The following is an 18,128-nucleotide window of genomic DNA, read 5'->3' as shown; positions in this document are numbered from 1 at the left end:
TGCCCCCGGGAGCTCGGCCGAGCGGGAGGAGGCGGGTGGCAGAGCGCAGGCTGGGGGGAGGCTCGGCTCTGCCCCGTAACGCAGGGTCTGCGCGCCCGCGGAGCGGCTGCCCTGTGCCCAAGGCGTCAACCTCGGCTCCGCCGGGCAGATCTCGCCCCCCGGGAGCATTCGCAGAGTGAGTTTGCAGAGCAAAGCGAAGGCAGGGCTGGGGCGTGCGCAGGCCGGGAGGGCTCAAGGGCACGAGCTGTCGGCAAAGGCCAACTGATGGTTTTAGCGAACGTTGCCAGATCTTCACGGCTCATAGTAACCGTGGTATTTCGTTTAAGGCCGTTCCCCCAGATGGTAACCTTATTTAATTGCTGCGAAACACAAATCCGCATGTTTTACCAACAGGCGCTCACGCACGGTCTCCTCCGTGTTCAAGGCACAACGAGCCCTCGACCGTGCTCCTCCCAGGACCCCATGCAGTGCTTGCAACACTGGAGTGAGTTACTGGAGCCGGCCTCACCTCCCCGGAAGGTTCTGGCAGAGCACACAACGTGCACCCAGGCTTTCAAGGTGCAGTAAGTCAAAATATAAATGTTCTAGTATGTCAAATCCCCCCTTTTTAATATCTCAAATATGGAGACAGACGGTCTTCTAGAGAGGGAAAGAAGAGAATGCAAAAAGGGCTCGTCTCGAAATACAAAGTGAGTGTAGCAAGGACTATCAAACACAAACCTCGTCTGGTGAAGGAAAAGTTCTGGTTGTAAAAGTCTGTTACAAATCTCTTCGGTATTTATTACATTACATGGAAGATGCAATTAAAACACCATTTTGAAGTAACAGTGCAAGAACTGCTCCGTCCGATAGCTCGCAAGGCCCACAGTGACCGTCTGTTCAGCATCACTTGTTTTCAATCAGTGTCTGCACTTTGTAGACAAGGTCTCTTGCTATCCTCAGAATTTCCTCGGCATTATGATGCTCTGCCATTTCTAAAAGACAGACAAACATTCCTTACTGCCAGCGGCAGGAACTTCTCTGCCCTAGCATTGATAGTAGCATTAGCATTAAGTAATTAGTGCAACATTAGCAGCAATCCAAAAGCATCGCAGGGGGTCAGGCCTGTGGAATTAAAGACAGCGTTAAGTGGGTGAATCCCCCAGCGCTGCCGGTCCTGGCGCCGAGTTCTAACCCTGCTGCTGTCCGTTCTCTTGGGGCAGAATTCCCAGCGCCTGCGACCCCAGACCGGGAGGGAGGTCTGTACCCACACGTGCCTGTGACCAGCCCTCCCGGGACCTCAGCCTGATCTAAAGGTCCCTCTCCAGGCAGGGACTATGCTGGGGAGTCTGGGACGCACGTGATCCGTGCGGCGAGGAAGGGCTCCCCTGCCCACACGGTCCCGCGCTCTGCGGCTTGAAGCAAGATCAGAAAGTCGCTCTCGACAGACCCGAATCCTCAGTTCCACAATAAACATTTCATTCAGCTTAGGCAAGTACTGGGGTCTTTTTGTTCGGTTTTATTGGGGGTGGGGTTTTTTGGGGTTTGGGGTATTTTTTTTTTTGAGAGAAGCATTAAAGTACAGCTTTGGAGTAAGAGTGGCTGAGGCAAAACCAAAACCACATCTGGGGCTGCTGCAGCAGACGGCCGAAAGCCACGGCTTTGATCATTTAGTAAATGACTGTGATTACACAAAATTGTTTCCAAACTTCTTAGAGTACCCTAACAGGGGAGCACTTGTTTAGGACTAACTTGCGTTCTGCAGCCAGGAAGAGACCTCGCTGGCTTGGGCAGAACACTTTTTGCTCTGGCAGTGGATGCTGGCTGGCAGCTATGGACCCCTACGGCAGGCAACCAGCCGGGGAAGCACTTTGGGATGTTTTGCATGAACAGGCGCTCACACGTTTCAGCCTCAGCAGGGTCAAGCCCTGTAAACAGAAACGACTCTGACAAGCTCAAAACCTGCGAGAGGCTTCTGCAAAAAATTAAGCAACATTTTAGCACCTCCCATTAAAGCACGGGCAAGGAGTCACCGCGGCAAATCTTTTTAAGAGAAACTGTGAAGCTTGCTTTTGTGGTAAAAATGACCACTGGCACTGGAAAAGCTACAGTCTTCTGTGGTCCACATAGGCCTTAGAACGCTGCATGAGCCAAGTCAGGTCTTCCGGAAGCAGGTGAAAATCTGGGCTCTTCATTTACATGAAGGGGTAAGAGATTTGGAGCTTAAAATGACAAGGGGCTTGTCACGACAGCAAGGACCCTGCACAACTGCAGAGAGTCTGAGTGAGGGAGAAGGAGCAAACTCTCGTTACTTGCTTTTTATCAAAATGGCTCTCTTAAAGTCTCTTACCATTAAAAAACTTGATGATATCAGTGAAGTCCATGTTGTTATCACGGATAATCTCTCGATAAACTTCCACAAGTGCTAAGGCAATGAAAAGGACAAAATGTTCTGAAGAGATGTGCTTTGCTGCCCAAATAACTTCCCACACTGTAAATACATCCTCGTACAACAATTCTGAATGGGAATAAACATTACAAGAGCATCTGATTATTCAAATTGACCATTTCCCCCTCTCTAACCAACGTCTTACAGGCCTTACGCAGACACAAACAGTACTGGACTCCTTTTCCTCTCCCCCAGCCAACTCCCGTGACTGACTTGTGCCACGTTACGGCGCCAGAACTGGGTTTAAAGGAAAGCTAAGGAAGCGTAGCTGTGGTGGTGCAGACTGGAGCCCAGGAAGACGCCTGAACCGCAGTAAGCAGGCGCCAGCCGCCCGCTTGTTCTCGGCCGGGCTGCGCGACAGGCTGCACACCTGAACGTGCACCTGGGGCCCTCCGGCTTTGCAGGGACCAGCCAGCACCGGCGCTCTGCTGCTTTCAACCGGCCACAGTTCACTGCGAGGCGGGTGTGTGCGAGGTCCACACGTGCCACAGCTCACGTGTGACCCAAGGAACATTACGGGCTCGTCCTCTGCCCAGCCCGCGGCCGTGAGGTCCAGGGGACTGGGATGCGGGGGACAGGCAACCCTCTGTGAAGGGGCAGGCAACGGGTTTACTGTTCAGCTGGGAGCCACAATTCCTCCCCCCTGGCTGCCAGACCGTTGCTCATCATAAACAGCTGATGGACGCGCATCGTCTCCCTCGATCACCTTGGTGCTTTGGGGTATTTGGGAGGGATGTCCTCCTCGTTCTTGCCGAGGAGGCCGTAACTCAAAGGAGCGACTGACTTGCCTGACAGCGAGATGGGTCTCTCGACTGTAAGCAGCTGCTAGAGCGGGTGTGGGTGGGTGGGCGTGCTTGTGCGGGATCCTGGGGTGCTCCCGCAGTTTATATAAGAGTACGTCACTCGGCAACGTACAACAGCTCTTGAGCTATTGCTGAGCTGGGCCTTGTTACCTCATGGCTTAGGAAGGAGGGATCAAAGCTTACAAAGGAGTGGGATCAACTTGGGATCACCCTCTTCAGCAGGCATTTACACGGAGCAAAACTTGGCTCCAACCACATTACCAGGAATTTACAACACTCCTCTCCCAGCTCTGACTTCGTTCCAGTGCTAGCTCATCTCCGAGAGCTGCATCAGCTTTCCCAGCTACAAACTCTAGTGAGCCTCGCTGCTACTCACCAGCCAGACACAGACCAAGACACAGAGCTGTTCACAGTTTTGCACAACTCTAAGCTACAGGCGTAGAACATTATTACCTCTTTTAAAGTCAAGCAGGAACCAGCGATAGCAGAAGTAAAAGTGAGTGTAATCTCCATTCTGGTGCATCAATTCAAAAAGCTCCGAGTCTAGAATCTAAAATGCAAAACATCAGCTGTCAGGACCTTGTCTGAAAGTAGCCAAGATCAAAGGTGCTGGAGCCTGGTTAAGAGTTCCACGCTGCTCTCTACCACCTGATCCTGCATCAGTCAGAGCTGCTGCTCGGCACAGATACATCCTTCCACTGTGGGTGTTTGCAAAAGGCCCGTGATGTGGGTGCCCCGGCACAGCCTGACGGGGTGAAGAGCTACTGCTGGGCAGGTATCAGGGGACAACAGTCAGCCTTCACTGTGCTTTTAAAGGCCCAAGCAGCAAGTTACAGATCCTACTGGTTTTCAACAAGCGGCAAATGTTCATCTCCCCACCCAACTCTACTCTCAGATTGTAACACAGGAGCTGGGGCGCGAAGGCCGAGATCCATTTACCCGGAGAAAAGAAGGAGAGACCTTTCCACTGACAGTTTGTAACCCTGATGGGCAGTGGCACGGTTCTGCACCGCAACGCCCGAGCTCTCTGGAACCCAACAGCTACTTGCCAAACGCCTGACAGATGCCTCAAGTGTGTCCACAGCCGCAGTCGCTCCTCTAGATGCCATCCTACGGGCTGGATACGCCGGGTGGCACCCTCTGACACTGGCTACTCAACAGAACCGCTGCAGCCCTCTGCTCCCGTGCTGCCTGCCTCTGCCACGCTGGCCATCTGCTTTGTCGGCTGACCTCTATCTCCATTACTTTTTAATACGCCACCTATCAAACCAAATAACGGCTTTTTTGGATAGTTTTCACCCTTCTTTGTGCTAGTCTTGCTCAGGTGCCTGGTGCTTTCTGGAGTGGAATGTCTGGGCCTTAAATCTGTCCAAAAAACCCCCGTTCAGCAAGCATCCTGTGTGAATACAAGTACAGCCATGGTCTATTTAAACCTGTAAGAAATTAAGGTTGTGCCACAAATATCAGTGTTTTCTCTTCCAAGAAGCAGTGAAGACTGGACCTTACTGCTGTTTCTCACTGGCTTCAGCTGGAGCTGGACTGAGCCATCAACAGGAGCCAACGGAGCCATTGTGACACCGTGTGGGGGGTGTGCTGGAGGCAGACCTTCGGGGGGGGGGTGGTGTGGTTTTGTCTGTCAGGTTAAGACAAACTGACCTGCTCTAATCCACCCGCTCCGTTGTGACAGCAAGTGCTGTCCCGAGAAGCAGGAAGTCAGTCGGGGGCTGCATAAAACAACTCTTACCCTCCCCAGCTCTAAAGTACCAGATCACCAGGAACCCCTGTCACTGGAGTGCCTGGCCTTCCCCGCGGCATCGAGCCGGTTCTGAGCCTCTGCCACCGCCTCGTCGTCTTTCAAACCAGATTACAAAAGACTCACTTGGATTAGGGAGCGCATGTTGGCAAAGTGTGTGTCCATAGCACCGCCATTGGGGAAGTTCTGGCTCATCCTCTTCATCAGGTGGCTGAAGCAGCTGTACGCCAGCTGATCTGCAGACACAACGCAGAACCTCAGTGTTGCCAGCTGCGGGGCTGCCTTGAACCACAACAAACGGCAGCGCAAGGGAAAAACTGGGGTTTCCCCTCTGCTGTTCCCTAATCCCATCACCAGTATTTACATGAAACAGAAGACGGTACCTGACTCTGGACCATTTTTACTAGGTATGTCTCAAAAGAACCCAGCTTTCAGCTTCAGCCACTGCCAGAACACGGCTGCTTTGAAAATTCAGTAAAATTTTCAGTGAGTAAACAGGGAATCCCCAAGATACTAATGTTAGCCTTTTCAACAACAAATACACGTAGAGAAAATACAAATCAAGAGCTGCAGGTTTGAGTTTCCTGGTGAGCTCGCCCTGGGGAATGCACACAGCTTCTGAAACAGCATTTCTAAAGAAAGACCTCCCTGAAGAGACCAACGTGTTCCAAAAGAAAACCCTTCCTACCATTGTCAAGTATAACCATCAAAGGAGCCAGGAGGTCGCACATGCCTTGAACATAACCAACTTCTAGGTGCTCCCAAACATAACTGCAGAAAGAAGAAAATACAAGAGATAACAGGATTAAAAATCCTGTCGCTGCATGGCGGCCTCAGAAGTTTGTCTTACGCCTACAACACAACTCCTTTTGGAAGCTCTTAAGTGTCTTGTTCTAGAGTGCTGTAAAAGAGAAAGCTAGAAGTCCAGAGAACTACAACAATTCAAATCTTCCAACACACTGGTATAAAATGACGAGTATTTCTGCTGGGTTTTTTTTCAGGAAAAATCCTCAAGGCTCTATGAACAATCCACAATAAGGACAGAGCAGCACCTGAGACAGGAGTATCTCTTGTAACGTGACTCTTCATGTGTTGTGAAAGGGTAAAAGCACATGATCGTGTGTACTCACAGCATGAATTCATGTTCAATTTTTCTCTTCCTGCTCCTCAGAAGCTACATACTGTTACTGAAGTCTAATTTGATTCAAGCAGCCGTTGAACGTGTGTGTCTCAGAACTTTTTGACACTTCACATTCCAGGTATTTCACAGCCCTGTATTGTTTTGTGCTTGGACAGAGGGGACCACACCTCACAGGCATGGCTTGCATAGCTTGGGAAAAAACAGCTGACAAAAGCGTAACGGTCTGTGGAAAGAAGGCCAGATTTTTTAAAGGTATGTGCTTTTTTTTGGAATCTTGGTGCCTTTTCCGAGCGTTTCTGTGACACTTTTCTGCTTTAAGTGTTCAGCTGAACAGCCGCCTTCACGGAAACTTGCGTTCCAAAACGTGAAAACGACTTTTCTGTGGATCCCAGCCGCTCTCAGTGGTCAAAGATGCTGTTTTGATTTGAAGATGGGGTCTTTCTGTCTACTTAGCAGATGTCCCTCAACACACATCTGGGCACCTCACCGCTACTGTCATCTTTACAGCACGCCACTAGAGCATGGATTATTATCCTCAGAGGCAGGAAACCACAGCTAACAGTACATTTAGAGAATAGCTCCAGGTGACTGATGGGGTCTGTCTCTTGAGGCAGAAAGAGAATCTTCTCCAGACTGCATTCCGAACTTGGACCACCTATCATAGCCATGCTCTCTAACCTACCATCCTACCCGCTCCTCTTTCTTGCTAGTTTTAAGTTCATTAGTGAGAATTTTTATACAGACTATTATTTTCACGTTGTTATAGTTTACGAATTACGACTGAAATGCAAAAAGTAGTTCCGTTTACAAGCTGAGTTACCTGCACATGACATTTCGGAGTTTCTCCAGGTTATCGGCAGTAAAATACCAGTAATTCCGATCGCATCTCTGGACATCTTTATCAATTCTGTGCAAATTTAAGGCAACAGTGTCCAATAACTCTATCTAGAAAAGGAAAGTTTTAGTTAGATCTGCTGAGCGTAGAGCATTCCCAGGACTTGGTGCAGATTCGCTCTGAGAATCAACAAACCAGAAATAACTCAGTTATACTCTGGGCATATGAGAGCATCAAAATACTCGATTACTGTCAAAAATCCCAGGTAAAATGTATACACTTTCCCTGGTAAATGTTCCAAGCCTGTCCTATTTCCAAATGGTTATTTCCAGTAGAACAACTACAGCAGAGAGAGATGCAAAAACTCAACTCCTGATCTGCTGACAGCAGCACTAAGAGAGATGGTGGAGTCATGGATCTAGATTTAGATTGTGGTTCAATTTGATTAATTCAAGCTAAAACCTACATTTAAATGACACAAAACCTTACAAGTGGTGGGTTGTCCACATCCCCACACCTCCCCCCAGCCCCCAGAAAGTTTTAGCTGCTGGAACTGTACTGCATTCTTTTCCTTGACCTCCCACTCAAAAAGGTCCTAAATTTTTTTTGCTGCCTTATTACCAATCTAGCTCAAAATCCAGCTGAAAAGATTGGGATGCAAAACCCCTCAGTTATCATCCCACCACCTGTAGTTCTAGTTTGGGGTTGTCTCTCGTTAAATCCTGTCTGAAAAAGTACAAGTCGTTGCTGGAAAGGCAATGCTGCGCAGAGAGATGACGATACTTATGTCGTGACCTACTGTGTAGGATGCAGCGCAGACAGAAGCAACATCCATTAAATAATCCACCTGGGAACACAGCTGCTCTTCTGACACAGAGTCCTGAGACTGCACTACCACAGACTTGGCTCTCTGCACGCGGGGTACGTCTGGATCAGTCCTTTCCAAGTCAGTGCTAGCTTCTTCTTCAGCCCCGTCTTCAAAGGAGACACTCTGCCCGTCATCGATGCTGGACAGGATGCCCGAGGCCACCGAGTAGTTCCTCGAGGACGGCAGCCCGGAGTCGGGGGAGTCAAACTCCACAGACTGTTGCTCCACGGCAGCTACTGCTGCTGGCGTGTCGGCAGACACCACGGTGAAAGCGGGGTCATCCTGACCTTTTGAGTCCCGCTCCGCCGAGTCTGTTTCATCTACAGATATAAAGACCTGGGGGTGGGCAGGGGAGAGAAGATTCGGATAAAGCAGGGGAGAACAGAGAAGCAAGAAACATTAATGCAGTCAACAAACCTCCAGCCAGGAGAGAGAAACGACTGCGCTACTGCAGTGAACAAGATTAGTAGAGCTTCCCTGCATGCAAACAGTTGAGAGCTGCTCACTCGGTCTTTATACTGAGACTGTAAGTCTAAAAATAATACCAATGTATGATCTCATATCCATCTCCTACGAGGATGTCTCCCCCTTTCACGATCTTCAATTAGAAATACCTTGGAGAGCAGTGAAGCTTCCCCACCTGCAACACCAACGCTCAAAACACGGTCATTGCAACAGATCTGTGAAGAGGACCAGCGCACCTCAGGCCTCCGACAATCCCGTTCAGCTACTGCTGTTTGAAGTCAAGACAGGCCTTCAAATTCTTTTCACCCCGCCACCACTTTACCTCTTCTCTTGCTAAAAACCTCTTTGTTGACCTATTTCAGTTCTCTTCTCTCTTGCCTTCCTGAATCAGTTAGCTAACCGTTTGAAGTCTGCTGAAGTAATGGCTGCCCAGACACGTTTGGCACAGACCTGACAGCTCTCCTGTCCAACAACGCGAAAAGAAACCCCTTCCTTGGTTATTCAAGTTACAGAGGGGTTAATTCAGTCTGCCTTTCTACTGCTTAGCATCTGACCTTAGATTGACAAAGATCCCCTCTCTCAAAACCACAGCCAACCTGTCAATCAGGGACAGGGCAGAATCAAAAATACGCTTTAATAGGAGCAATCTTTTGCTCTATGCTGGATCTGAATAAAGGATCTACAAGTAAGAGATCTAGAAAGCTGTTCCTCTACTGAGAGAAGGATCTTCTATAGCAGGTAAACCTCAAAGCCCCTTAGGCAGGTCCTGCTTAAGAACAGCTCCAGACTACCCAAAACACAGACCTGCTCTGAGCTGCGCTAACCCACTTCTCTGCTTCCTGGGCTGTACCTCTGCAAACGCCGAGCTTCCCGCGCTGCCTGCACCGCGTGGGTGAACGGGAAGGGAGTACCTACATCGTTGCTGATGGTGGAGTCCCTGTGAATCAGTCGCTGGACGTGACTGTCGATGCTGCTGCCCGATGAAAACTTCGCCAGCGTGGCAGAATGCGATTCCTTCTCTCGCTGCTTTACAATCACCTCGCAGGCTTTCCACTCGGCCATGACCTTCTGATACCGGAGAGCAATGTCTTCGTCCACCTGCGGGCAGACAGGCAGGTCCTGAAATGCTGGTCCTCCTTGGAAGACAGCGTTAACAAGGACTGGAAGCCAGGAGGGAGAGGTCTAAAGCACGTGTCACGTCTCAACCCGAACGCCTGAAGGATCCTGCGTCCCTCTTGCCAGAGCACACAGCGCTGCGACTGCAAAGCGCAATGACTGGGGCAGCGAGATGTTGCATGTTTACTGCAGGGAATAACCCATCACTGTGGAAGCCAGAAAAGATTCATACAAGCACGGGTACACGCTACCAACAGCGCTTCGACCTTGTTTGGGAAAGAGCAAAAGATGTCACTGGCTTCCACGTGAAACCTCATGTAGAAGTCAGATGCAAATCTGGTGGAGCAACTGCTGCCTCCAACCGGATTATTCCTAATTTCATTACACCTCCTTCCCAACTCCTTCTCTGTTCCAGCTCTAACATAGCCCTGGCAGTGAGTGCCAGGTCGCGGGTTTATAGACGTCAGCCTGGAGGGAGTTAGGTGCTGGCAGAGACCTCTGAGCAGCAGCAATCCCAGCTGGCCCAGCCCAGCCGTGCGGCTGCGCTGCGCATGGCCAGATCCAACCACGCTGGTTCCCATAGTAATAAAACAGATTTTTGCCACTGCTGGCTTCCTCTGTTGTAAGACAGACACAGAACCCCTCCCCCCCCGAGCTATTAAGGGACATGTAGTAATTTTACTGCTTTGTCACTTGTCAAGAGTTGAAGAGAAACCGCAATTGTGAGTTGGCTTCAGGCTGTGGACTCTGCTGCTGGAGCTGCTACCAGAGCATTCATGCTAAGAGCTGCAGGCTATTTGTCACTTGAGGTAGCTGTCGAGTCATAAATCATAAAATACAACAGTTAGTGGAAGGCTGGAGGACAGCCACGTCTGGGAGTGCCCCGGGTACTGACGGATGACTGCAAAAACACCATCGGAAGGCACAGATGATAGATCACCCGCGATGACTTCAGTTAAGGACAAGGGAAGTTTCCTGTACATGCAAATGTTATGACTGTCTTCATGGCATTCATTTAATAGACTCTTACGTTCAAGGGTAAGCTTTAGACTCCAACAGCACACTTCTCTGAGGAGTCGGTTATTACTGTTATTTACTGCTGGTGTTGAGTAGCTCATCAGAATTTCAGATAAGGTTTGGAGCACCCTGGTGTTAGTATGGTACAAACTCAGGGAAAAAAAATTTCCTACAGGACCTTGCATTCTGCAGATCAGATCTTTTATACCTTACAACATATCTTTTTGAATTTACTGTAATTCCTCTCATACAAACGGACTCAAGTATTTATCTCTTCTTGCCAAATCTCTTAGGTTCTAGCTGTATACATGTGTGCCCTTTGAAGCTGAGGCTAGACTCCGTGAGTTGTGGCTGCAGATGTCCCACTCTAAAAACTAAGTATCTGGGTCCTTTTTTTCAGTTCCAGACATACCTTCTATTTCTACACATGGATCATAAATCTGATGGTTTATATACCTTGGAGAACAGAGATGGCAAAATGCAACCTATGCAAGAAACCTCCAATACCCTCTATTTCTTGAAAATTTGTGTTTAAAAAAAAAAAAAAAAAACAAACCAAAAAACCAGAAGAAGAATGAATGGAGCACCAAATGCAAATGTAATAAATTCACGCTGATCTGGAAGTGCTGCAGTTTAGCCAGATCGCTGCTGCTGGAGCTCTGAACCCAGTTCATAAAGGTGTTCGGAAGGGCCCTCCCTTTTTCACCAATGCAGTAAGAGTGAAGGGCCCAGTCCACATGGTGCTCTAGGAGGACTGTTTCTTTAAACCCCCTTGTGGAACAGACGTACTTTCCAGCAGGACTATGGCAACGTATCAGCCTGGGTTTGCTTCTCTTGGGCGGCAGTTTGCCTGGCCTTCAGGAGATAAGGCGTCCAGCAGGACTTACTGCCCTCGGTCGCTTCTGAGGGACTTTGTCTTCTTCCAATGCTGGTGTCATGGGAGGGCAGGAATCTACCTCAGCAGCTCTCATCGGAACTTTCCTGATGTATGCACTACAGCCTTCCGGAAAAGCTCAACATAAATACCCACACAGGTGACTGGATTCAGGATGTAGAACCTGGATTGTGACCCAGTTTGAATAGTTCAGGGGTGTATTTCTCCATCCGTGTTCAGAACTGGTTTGTAAAGATTAGCGTAAGGAAAAACCAGTCAAAATGCTCAGCAAATTTTAGTAAGAAGAATGCTGCTTCTAAAGTGCCTGCTGTTTGCAAGAGAGCTAATTCTTCCACGGCAAGGCTCTAGGTGAGGCTGCCCTTCCGATCTGCAGGTGCTCCCAGGGATATAAAGTATCCCTTGGAACATAAAATAATTGGGACTTAGCACATGCCCAACACTTTGATATATAAACCACTCCTTACCCATTTAATCCAGAACAGGATCAGCTACTGCACGAGTGCTACCTCCCTGGTAATAACACCAACAGAAAAGCAGATTCATGTGTTAGTTCCTCATTACCGCTGCAGAAAGTTCAGCAAACATTTGGGTGGTTCTCACTGTCAGTTAAAAGCCGTATGTGCCAACATCCACATCCAGCCCTGACCCGCAGGGCAGTGCCCTCCTGTAGCCCTGCGGCCCTGCGAAGGAGAACATCCCTTTCCTCGACAGCCAAGGCGTAAGCGCAGCGACAGCGCTGGGGTTTGCACTGGCAGGCTGGTGCTCCCGCCACGTAGGAGCCCAGGGACCGCGGGAGACCTTTCCGACGGCGGCGCTGCCCGGTCTGACCATCGCGGCGGTGCCACGCGGGAGCTCTGGCTCTGCGCAGGGATCAGCCCTGCAGCCGCGCCGCGGCGCGAGCCCGGGCCTCCTGCACAGCACGCGAGGGGACCGCATCGGCCGCGGCTCCGCGCTGTGGTAGATGCCAGAGGGCATTCCCAACAGCAGCCCCGCTGGATCAGAGGCAGGCTGGTGGACGGGAAGCCCACCGGCGTACGGAGCTGGAGCGCTGCTGTGTCTCCTCAGCACCCTGGCGTCGGACCCCATCCAGCTGCTGTTCCGTACGCGCAGCTGAGGCAAGGCTGGACCGTCTGCTCCTCGCCTGGCTCTGTTACCGGCCTCGTTTGTTATCAAGGCACTTACCCGGTAATTACAAGAAATGAAAGCACTCAGCAAAGTAAAAAGTGGAATTAGCAGAGGGAGATGGCGTGAGAGACAGGCAAATTGTGATTTCGTTAATGGAAACCATATACTTAACGCAGAGTTTCAGCCTGCGAAACAAGGCTGTGACATAACCTCGGCAATTATTCACTGATCGATGCTAGCAGCAGCATGGGAGATATTAAGAGGAATAATGTCTCATGTGAAAGTGCACCTTGTGTTTTACAGAGGCACATCTTATTTAAGTCTCACAAAAGCATAATGAACTTACAAACCAAACCTTCCTCTGGGGGTTTTCAGCCTCTACAAGTGCCCTTCAGAAGGTACATCTGGGCTGTTCACAGCCCCAGTAGAAGTCCACACATGCAGATAAAGTCGTTATTTCCAAGAGCACTTTGAAGTATAACTCAGCTAACACACCACATTAAAGAGGGATGACTCAAATTACTATCCAAATGTCAACCTCTCCCCATTTTATAAGTGACAAATTTATGAAAACAGGATTTGCTCAGGGCAAGGCAGAGGCTGCAGGCAGGTTTCCTGACTTCAACAAGAACTCCCTTTTAGTGATTTTCAGACATGGTAACATGATGTCACAGTCCCTCTACTAACACGTGTCACTCATGTTTTCAGCAGCATTTTCCCCTTAGGAATATTAACAGTAAGAAAGACAAACACTTGCTATGCAGAAAACAGAACCTATTCCGCAAACGTCACTCAGCCCCCCGGCGAGCTGTGCTTACCTGGTCCATTTCCTTTTTGGCCATGCCGAATTTATAGTGCCCCAACAAGAATGGCCACACTTCCTTTCGAATCTCATGCTGTACCCCGCCGTAGTAAACTCTTCTTAGTAATTCCAGTTCCTTGTAGTTCTACAACAGCAAGGAGAAAGAGGTGCTGAAGTAACACATCTTTATTTTCCTCAGGCATCCTCATACACACTTAGTACCAAGTATAAAGACTGTGAAATGCTCGTGTGGCACTAAATAAATTTCGCAGCTTGATTCAAGCCTTTAGGGCCCGAGCTCCAATCCAGTCTAAATTAAGTTGTCATGCCTCCCATGAAAAGAATCTAACTTTTAACAGACTAGAGTCATCATGAGATCAGTCGCTTTGATGTTAATTGATATCTTTGCCATTATCAGAGAAGCAAAGGATAAAAGAGATGGCGAGAATCCACTCGCTCTCCCTAGAAAGAGAAGGGATCCTGTGCAGACCAGAGAACAATTCCTGGGCCCTGTTCTAAGGGATACCACGCTCGACACAGCGGTGTATGGGAGCTGCTGTGGCGATCGTAAAGGTGCTTGTTACTGACCTTCTTGTCCTTCTGGTACTTGCTCCAGACCTCCTTAGTCAGGCCTCCTGCAGCGCTGGACGGTTTGTCAGGGGGGATGATGGTGTGGTTCACGAGGGCAGACAGATGCGTTCGCACTGTTGACAAGTGGCGGCAGTAGGCGAGCCCTGCGGTTGGGGCAGGAGGTGAACTTCGATAAACGAGCCCCCCACCTCACACCAGCTCCCCCTGCTGAAGGGGAAGCTGCGACGTTTGAAACCGGCCACTAATAATCCCGCGTGAACTAAACTCGCATTGTGCTGTGTAAGAGTGAGGAAGTGCAACAGAGCCAAAGATTAAGCAAATCTTACACAGACTAGTAAAATCCAAGTAGAGCGTTACACTGCAACGTAAGCTACGTCCTGGCTTCACCGAGCATCGGCTGGCCCATTGCTATACGCAGAACCCCCAAATAACGGAATATGAAGCTACGATACTTGAGTCACGTCCACCCTACTGCCCTGAGGTGATCTGACTCACAACAATAAATTTGGGGTTGGACTGCTTCTAAACCAAACATCACATGTTTTTCAGATAAGCACAGGGATACCACAAGGGGGGACAGGAGAAGCTTCACTTACATCCATAAAAGGCTCTGGAAACTATTTGCCTCTTCATGCTTTCACACAGCATCTTCAGAGGAGTTCTGTGGGGACACATGGACAGGAACACGATGGGTCATGAGGAGCGAGATCATCATGAATTTCATGCTGATCCCTGTGACCTACACACAGCAATTCTTTCTCTGCACCAAGGCTTATTTAGCTAAAGGACAACAATAATGACAAAGTACACTCTTTAAAGCATTTTCCCCACCAGTATTTTGACCCAAAACTGATTCACTCTGCACATTTAGCTACAACTGCTGCAGGTGCATCGTAAAGCTCCTTGCAAATTAGATGAATTCACTGTAATTGTTAATGACTTGTTAAAGAAAATGCTTCCAGAGCTGAATTGTATCAAATTAGACAAAAGAACTAGATGCAATTTTTCTATCAAACTGTGACTTGAAAGGTGTTTGAATAAACTAAATTTCTTGCTGTGTGACTCCACGTTTTTATGTTAGAAACCACTGGGAAATTGTTACTCTCTGTCTCTGGTGCTGCAACCAGTAACACCTCCCTGCGTTCAGCTGCGGCACGCACCAAGTCTCCCAGGGAAGCTCTCTGCACAACTCGCTCACCTGTCGTGGATGCAGCTGCAGCAGCTGGGTATGTCGTAGGGAGAGCTGCCCGTGGAGCAGGAGAGGCAGGAGGAGCCTTGGCTGCAGTGCTCCAGCTGCCACGAAAGCAGGTTTGCCCCAAAGCCTTGCATCTCTATCATTTCGCTGGTGTCTAGAGAAAAAAACCAAACAAAACAGCAGGCCATCAACGGCTTTTCTTCTTTCCCCCTCTTCCTTCTGTGCATCCTGGTGCCTTCATGCTTTGCTTCTCAGCAGGCTCTGAACCTTGGTTCTAAAAAGGGGAGAGCACCATCCTAGTGACCTAAGAAAATCTGCTCTCGGCACACCTAAACCAGCTGCATGCTGTGCACGGTCCCTGCCCGTGAAGTCAAATCCCTTCGCCTCTTCCCCCTTCCTTGCCCATGCCCATCCCAGTTCGTCCTTCAAGAGAACAGAGAAAAGGGTGCTGCCGTAACAACTAAAACTGGCTCTTGCTATGCTATGCTAATGTTACTTATGGCCAGAAGAGATCATCTAACCTGACCTTCTATTTAATTCACGCCTCAGAATTTCATTTTGCAGTTCCTGGAATCAGCCATGTAACTGCTAGTCCAGCTGGAGTGAAAGTTTGAGTGTAAAAGAAATTAAGACAAACTCATTCAGTTATTTTCAGAAGACGCTTCTTTCCCCCTCAGAACCAGATCCTAAAATCCTTAGTGCAGAAGGACAGTTCAAGTCCTACTAATGTCAACCCTGTGTTTATAAAAGTAGGATACTCTGCAGGAAGATGTGATCCAACAGTACAGTGCAGCTTCTTGAGTTATCATCCCTGCTCCACCGAAACTATTCGCCTCTTTAACCAGCTTCAGGAAGGCAACGCCAAGAAACCACCAGTTGCCTTCAGAAAGCTTGGCTTCAGCTCTTCAACTTTCCCAGCTGGCATTTGAGCTCGTGGGTTTTTTGTTTTATAATAAATAACTGGCCTTTCAGCTCACCCATGATTAAAATTAAGGCAAATGCCATAATACTGTATGTCACTAAATTAACATTTGTAAGCAAAATCCAGTCCCCTGGGCCGTGCTTTTAAAACATACATTTGTTGGGGGGTGGTAGGGGCAATTCCAAACCATCTCATGCATTTTAAATCAAGGTAGCAGAAAGCATTTTAGTAGTGCCTATTAGAAAGTGGGCGTAGGTGAGGAAGGAATGGAGTAAAAACATTTGTTAACAGAAAAAGCACAGGCTCATGCGGAAGCAGTCATGTGTGTTTCATTTCACAAAACAGTGTGATGCAAAAATGCTCTTCACCTTAATTCTTCAGGAAGGAGCTGAATGACCCAGTATTTATTGCAGCTTCTTATTGGGTTCAAATAAAGACCATTGGACAAGCATTTTTAGATCTTTTTTTTTTTGCCTCCCCTCTACAGACAAGAAAAGTGGGTTTTTCAGTTTTAATTTTTTTATTTTATTTTTTAGAGAAACAAGGAAAGAACCCCACAGAACCTAAATATCCAGATGAAAGGTACCTGAGTTAGTGAAGAATTAGAGTGAACAGCATCTTTTATTTAACTGTAGTGGTGTTATCTGTAACTTCAGCTACATGCAAAAGTCGAGCATGTTGCAAAATGTAAAAGCAAATGGCCAGCAAACCTGCTACAACAGTGCTGTCATTATTGAAAACGTGCTGCTGGAGAGACAACAGCCAGTCCGATCTAGGTCAGCCAGAATCACTACTCCAACAGCAGGCGTTCCTAACGCTGCCACTACCTGCAAGAGTAAATCAGCAAAAGCAGGTACCTGACAGCCGACCTAGCGGCGTAACTGAACAGTTCCGTCACCTGACTAAGGACTAAGGTGTGTGTCTCACGCTTCGGATCACAGCGTCAGCCTCTTGACGTGTGCATGTGGCACAGTTAGAGCTTCTCCCTTTCCGTCATCACCCAGATCCAGACAGGATCTGTTAAGGCACCCAAACTTCCTGAAACAGCGTCATTTTTCCAAGGGCAATGCTGTATTTTTGGAGTTTCTTTCCATCCATACCTTCTAAGAACTCTTTATTAACTTGGGCTGGGCTTTGCCAGTTTCTAGGGGCTACTACCTTGGGATAAGTGTGTGGGCAGCCTACAAGAAACAGGGAGGATCTCCTTGACTACACTTTCCCATCCTCTCTAAACAACTTAAGCACTATCAGCAGAGATCGGGGCAACAGTTGCCTCCTGCCGTCAGTCCCAACAGACCAGGGCTAACATCCATTTGGAACCAAAATCATTGCTCCGCTATTTAAAGGTGTGAGTACCTTATCTGGAGACAAGCTACACTGTGTTTTTCTTAGGAAATACAAGTACCAGAAAAAGCATGTTCACGCTAACGTCACGAATGAAAAATATAGACAAGAGCCGAATTTGCAAGCAGTTGCTCTCCTTCCTGCTTCCTCTGCAGATGTCGGACCTTTGGCAGCTACTTCACAGCCTGGTAACAGAGAAGACTCTGTTCTTGCTGATACACTCCAGTTATCAGGAAGAGGTGGAGGCTGTTTTGATTAGAACAGGAGCATGCCAGGTTTGGCACGTGCACTCGAGAGGTATCAAGGCCAAAAGTCTGGAGGTATTGAGGCTGTACAGTAACCGGCAAGTCTGGAGGGGGAAGAGATTTCACGTGGAGAGGCCTCGACAACACCTGCCCATCTTCTGAACAACTGCAAGCCGTAGAGTCCAAGCTGCGCAGGAGGGGTTTGGCCTGGGGAAGGGATTATTTTGTACAGCACTCGGCTTCCTCCTCTGAGAACGCAAGGACTTCTCCATCTCCAGGACTACACGGGCAGATCCTGAATGCTTGCCAGTACATGCCAACTTAATAAATCTGCTATGCTCTGTGCTTTAGGAAAAGAATCAGGTGACAAATATTTGGAGGGCGGGGGGTCTTGCAGCTGATCGTCTGAAACCCACCAGGTTATGAATACAAGCAGGAGGAAAGCACCTGACCACAGAAAGCTGTCGCATCTCCGTACGATCTAGATCTCTGCACACTCCTGCTGCCTTACAGAGTTATCCGAAGTGTGGGAGCACGCATACTTGAACCATCCCCGGGCTGAAACTGGAGCTCACTGCCCTGT

General features: G+C 48.7%; 1 protein-coding gene across 4 annotated transcripts in view; it reads right to left on the bottom strand.

Moving 5' to 3' along the window:
- Nucleotides 1-880: 880 nt before the first annotated feature.
- The window catches only part of SGSM2 (small G protein signaling modulator 2), a 57,892-nt gene continuing 40,644 nt past the window's right edge, over nucleotides 881-18,128 (bottom strand). For all 4 annotated transcript variants that reach the window (XM_086475459.1, XM_086475461.1, XM_086475460.1 and 1 more), the window contains 12 exons: nucleotides 15,038-15,188; nucleotides 14,436-14,500; nucleotides 13,837-13,982; nucleotides 13,265-13,393; nucleotides 9,209-9,391; nucleotides 7,760-8,164; nucleotides 6,946-7,070; nucleotides 5,673-5,755; nucleotides 5,111-5,220; nucleotides 3,685-3,781; nucleotides 2,330-2,497; nucleotides 881-974 (listed from right to left, as the gene is read on the bottom strand). In XM_086475459.1, the coding sequence (XP_086331585.1) occupies nucleotides 886-974; nucleotides 2,330-2,497; nucleotides 3,685-3,781; nucleotides 5,111-5,220; nucleotides 5,673-5,755; nucleotides 6,946-7,070; nucleotides 7,760-8,164; nucleotides 9,209-9,391; nucleotides 13,265-13,393; nucleotides 13,837-13,982; nucleotides 14,436-14,500; nucleotides 15,038-15,188 (1,751 nt within the window). In that variant the 3' untranslated portion in view covers nucleotides 881-885. The remainder of the gene's footprint in view (nucleotides 975-2,329; nucleotides 2,498-3,684; nucleotides 3,782-5,110; nucleotides 5,221-5,672; nucleotides 5,756-6,945; nucleotides 7,071-7,759; nucleotides 8,165-9,208; nucleotides 9,392-13,264; nucleotides 13,394-13,836; nucleotides 13,983-14,435; nucleotides 14,501-15,037; nucleotides 15,189-18,128) is intronic.

This window comes from Leptosomus discolor, chromosome 18 (genome assembly GCF_034619465.1).
Source record: "Leptosomus discolor isolate bLepDis1 chromosome 18, bLepDis1.hap2, whole genome shotgun sequence".
NCBI classification, from domain to species: domain Eukaryota; kingdom Metazoa; phylum Chordata; class Aves; order Leptosomiformes; family Leptosomidae; genus Leptosomus; species Leptosomus discolor.
Note: the sequence above shows the minus strand (reverse complement) of the source record. Positions and strands in the feature narration are given on the sequence as shown.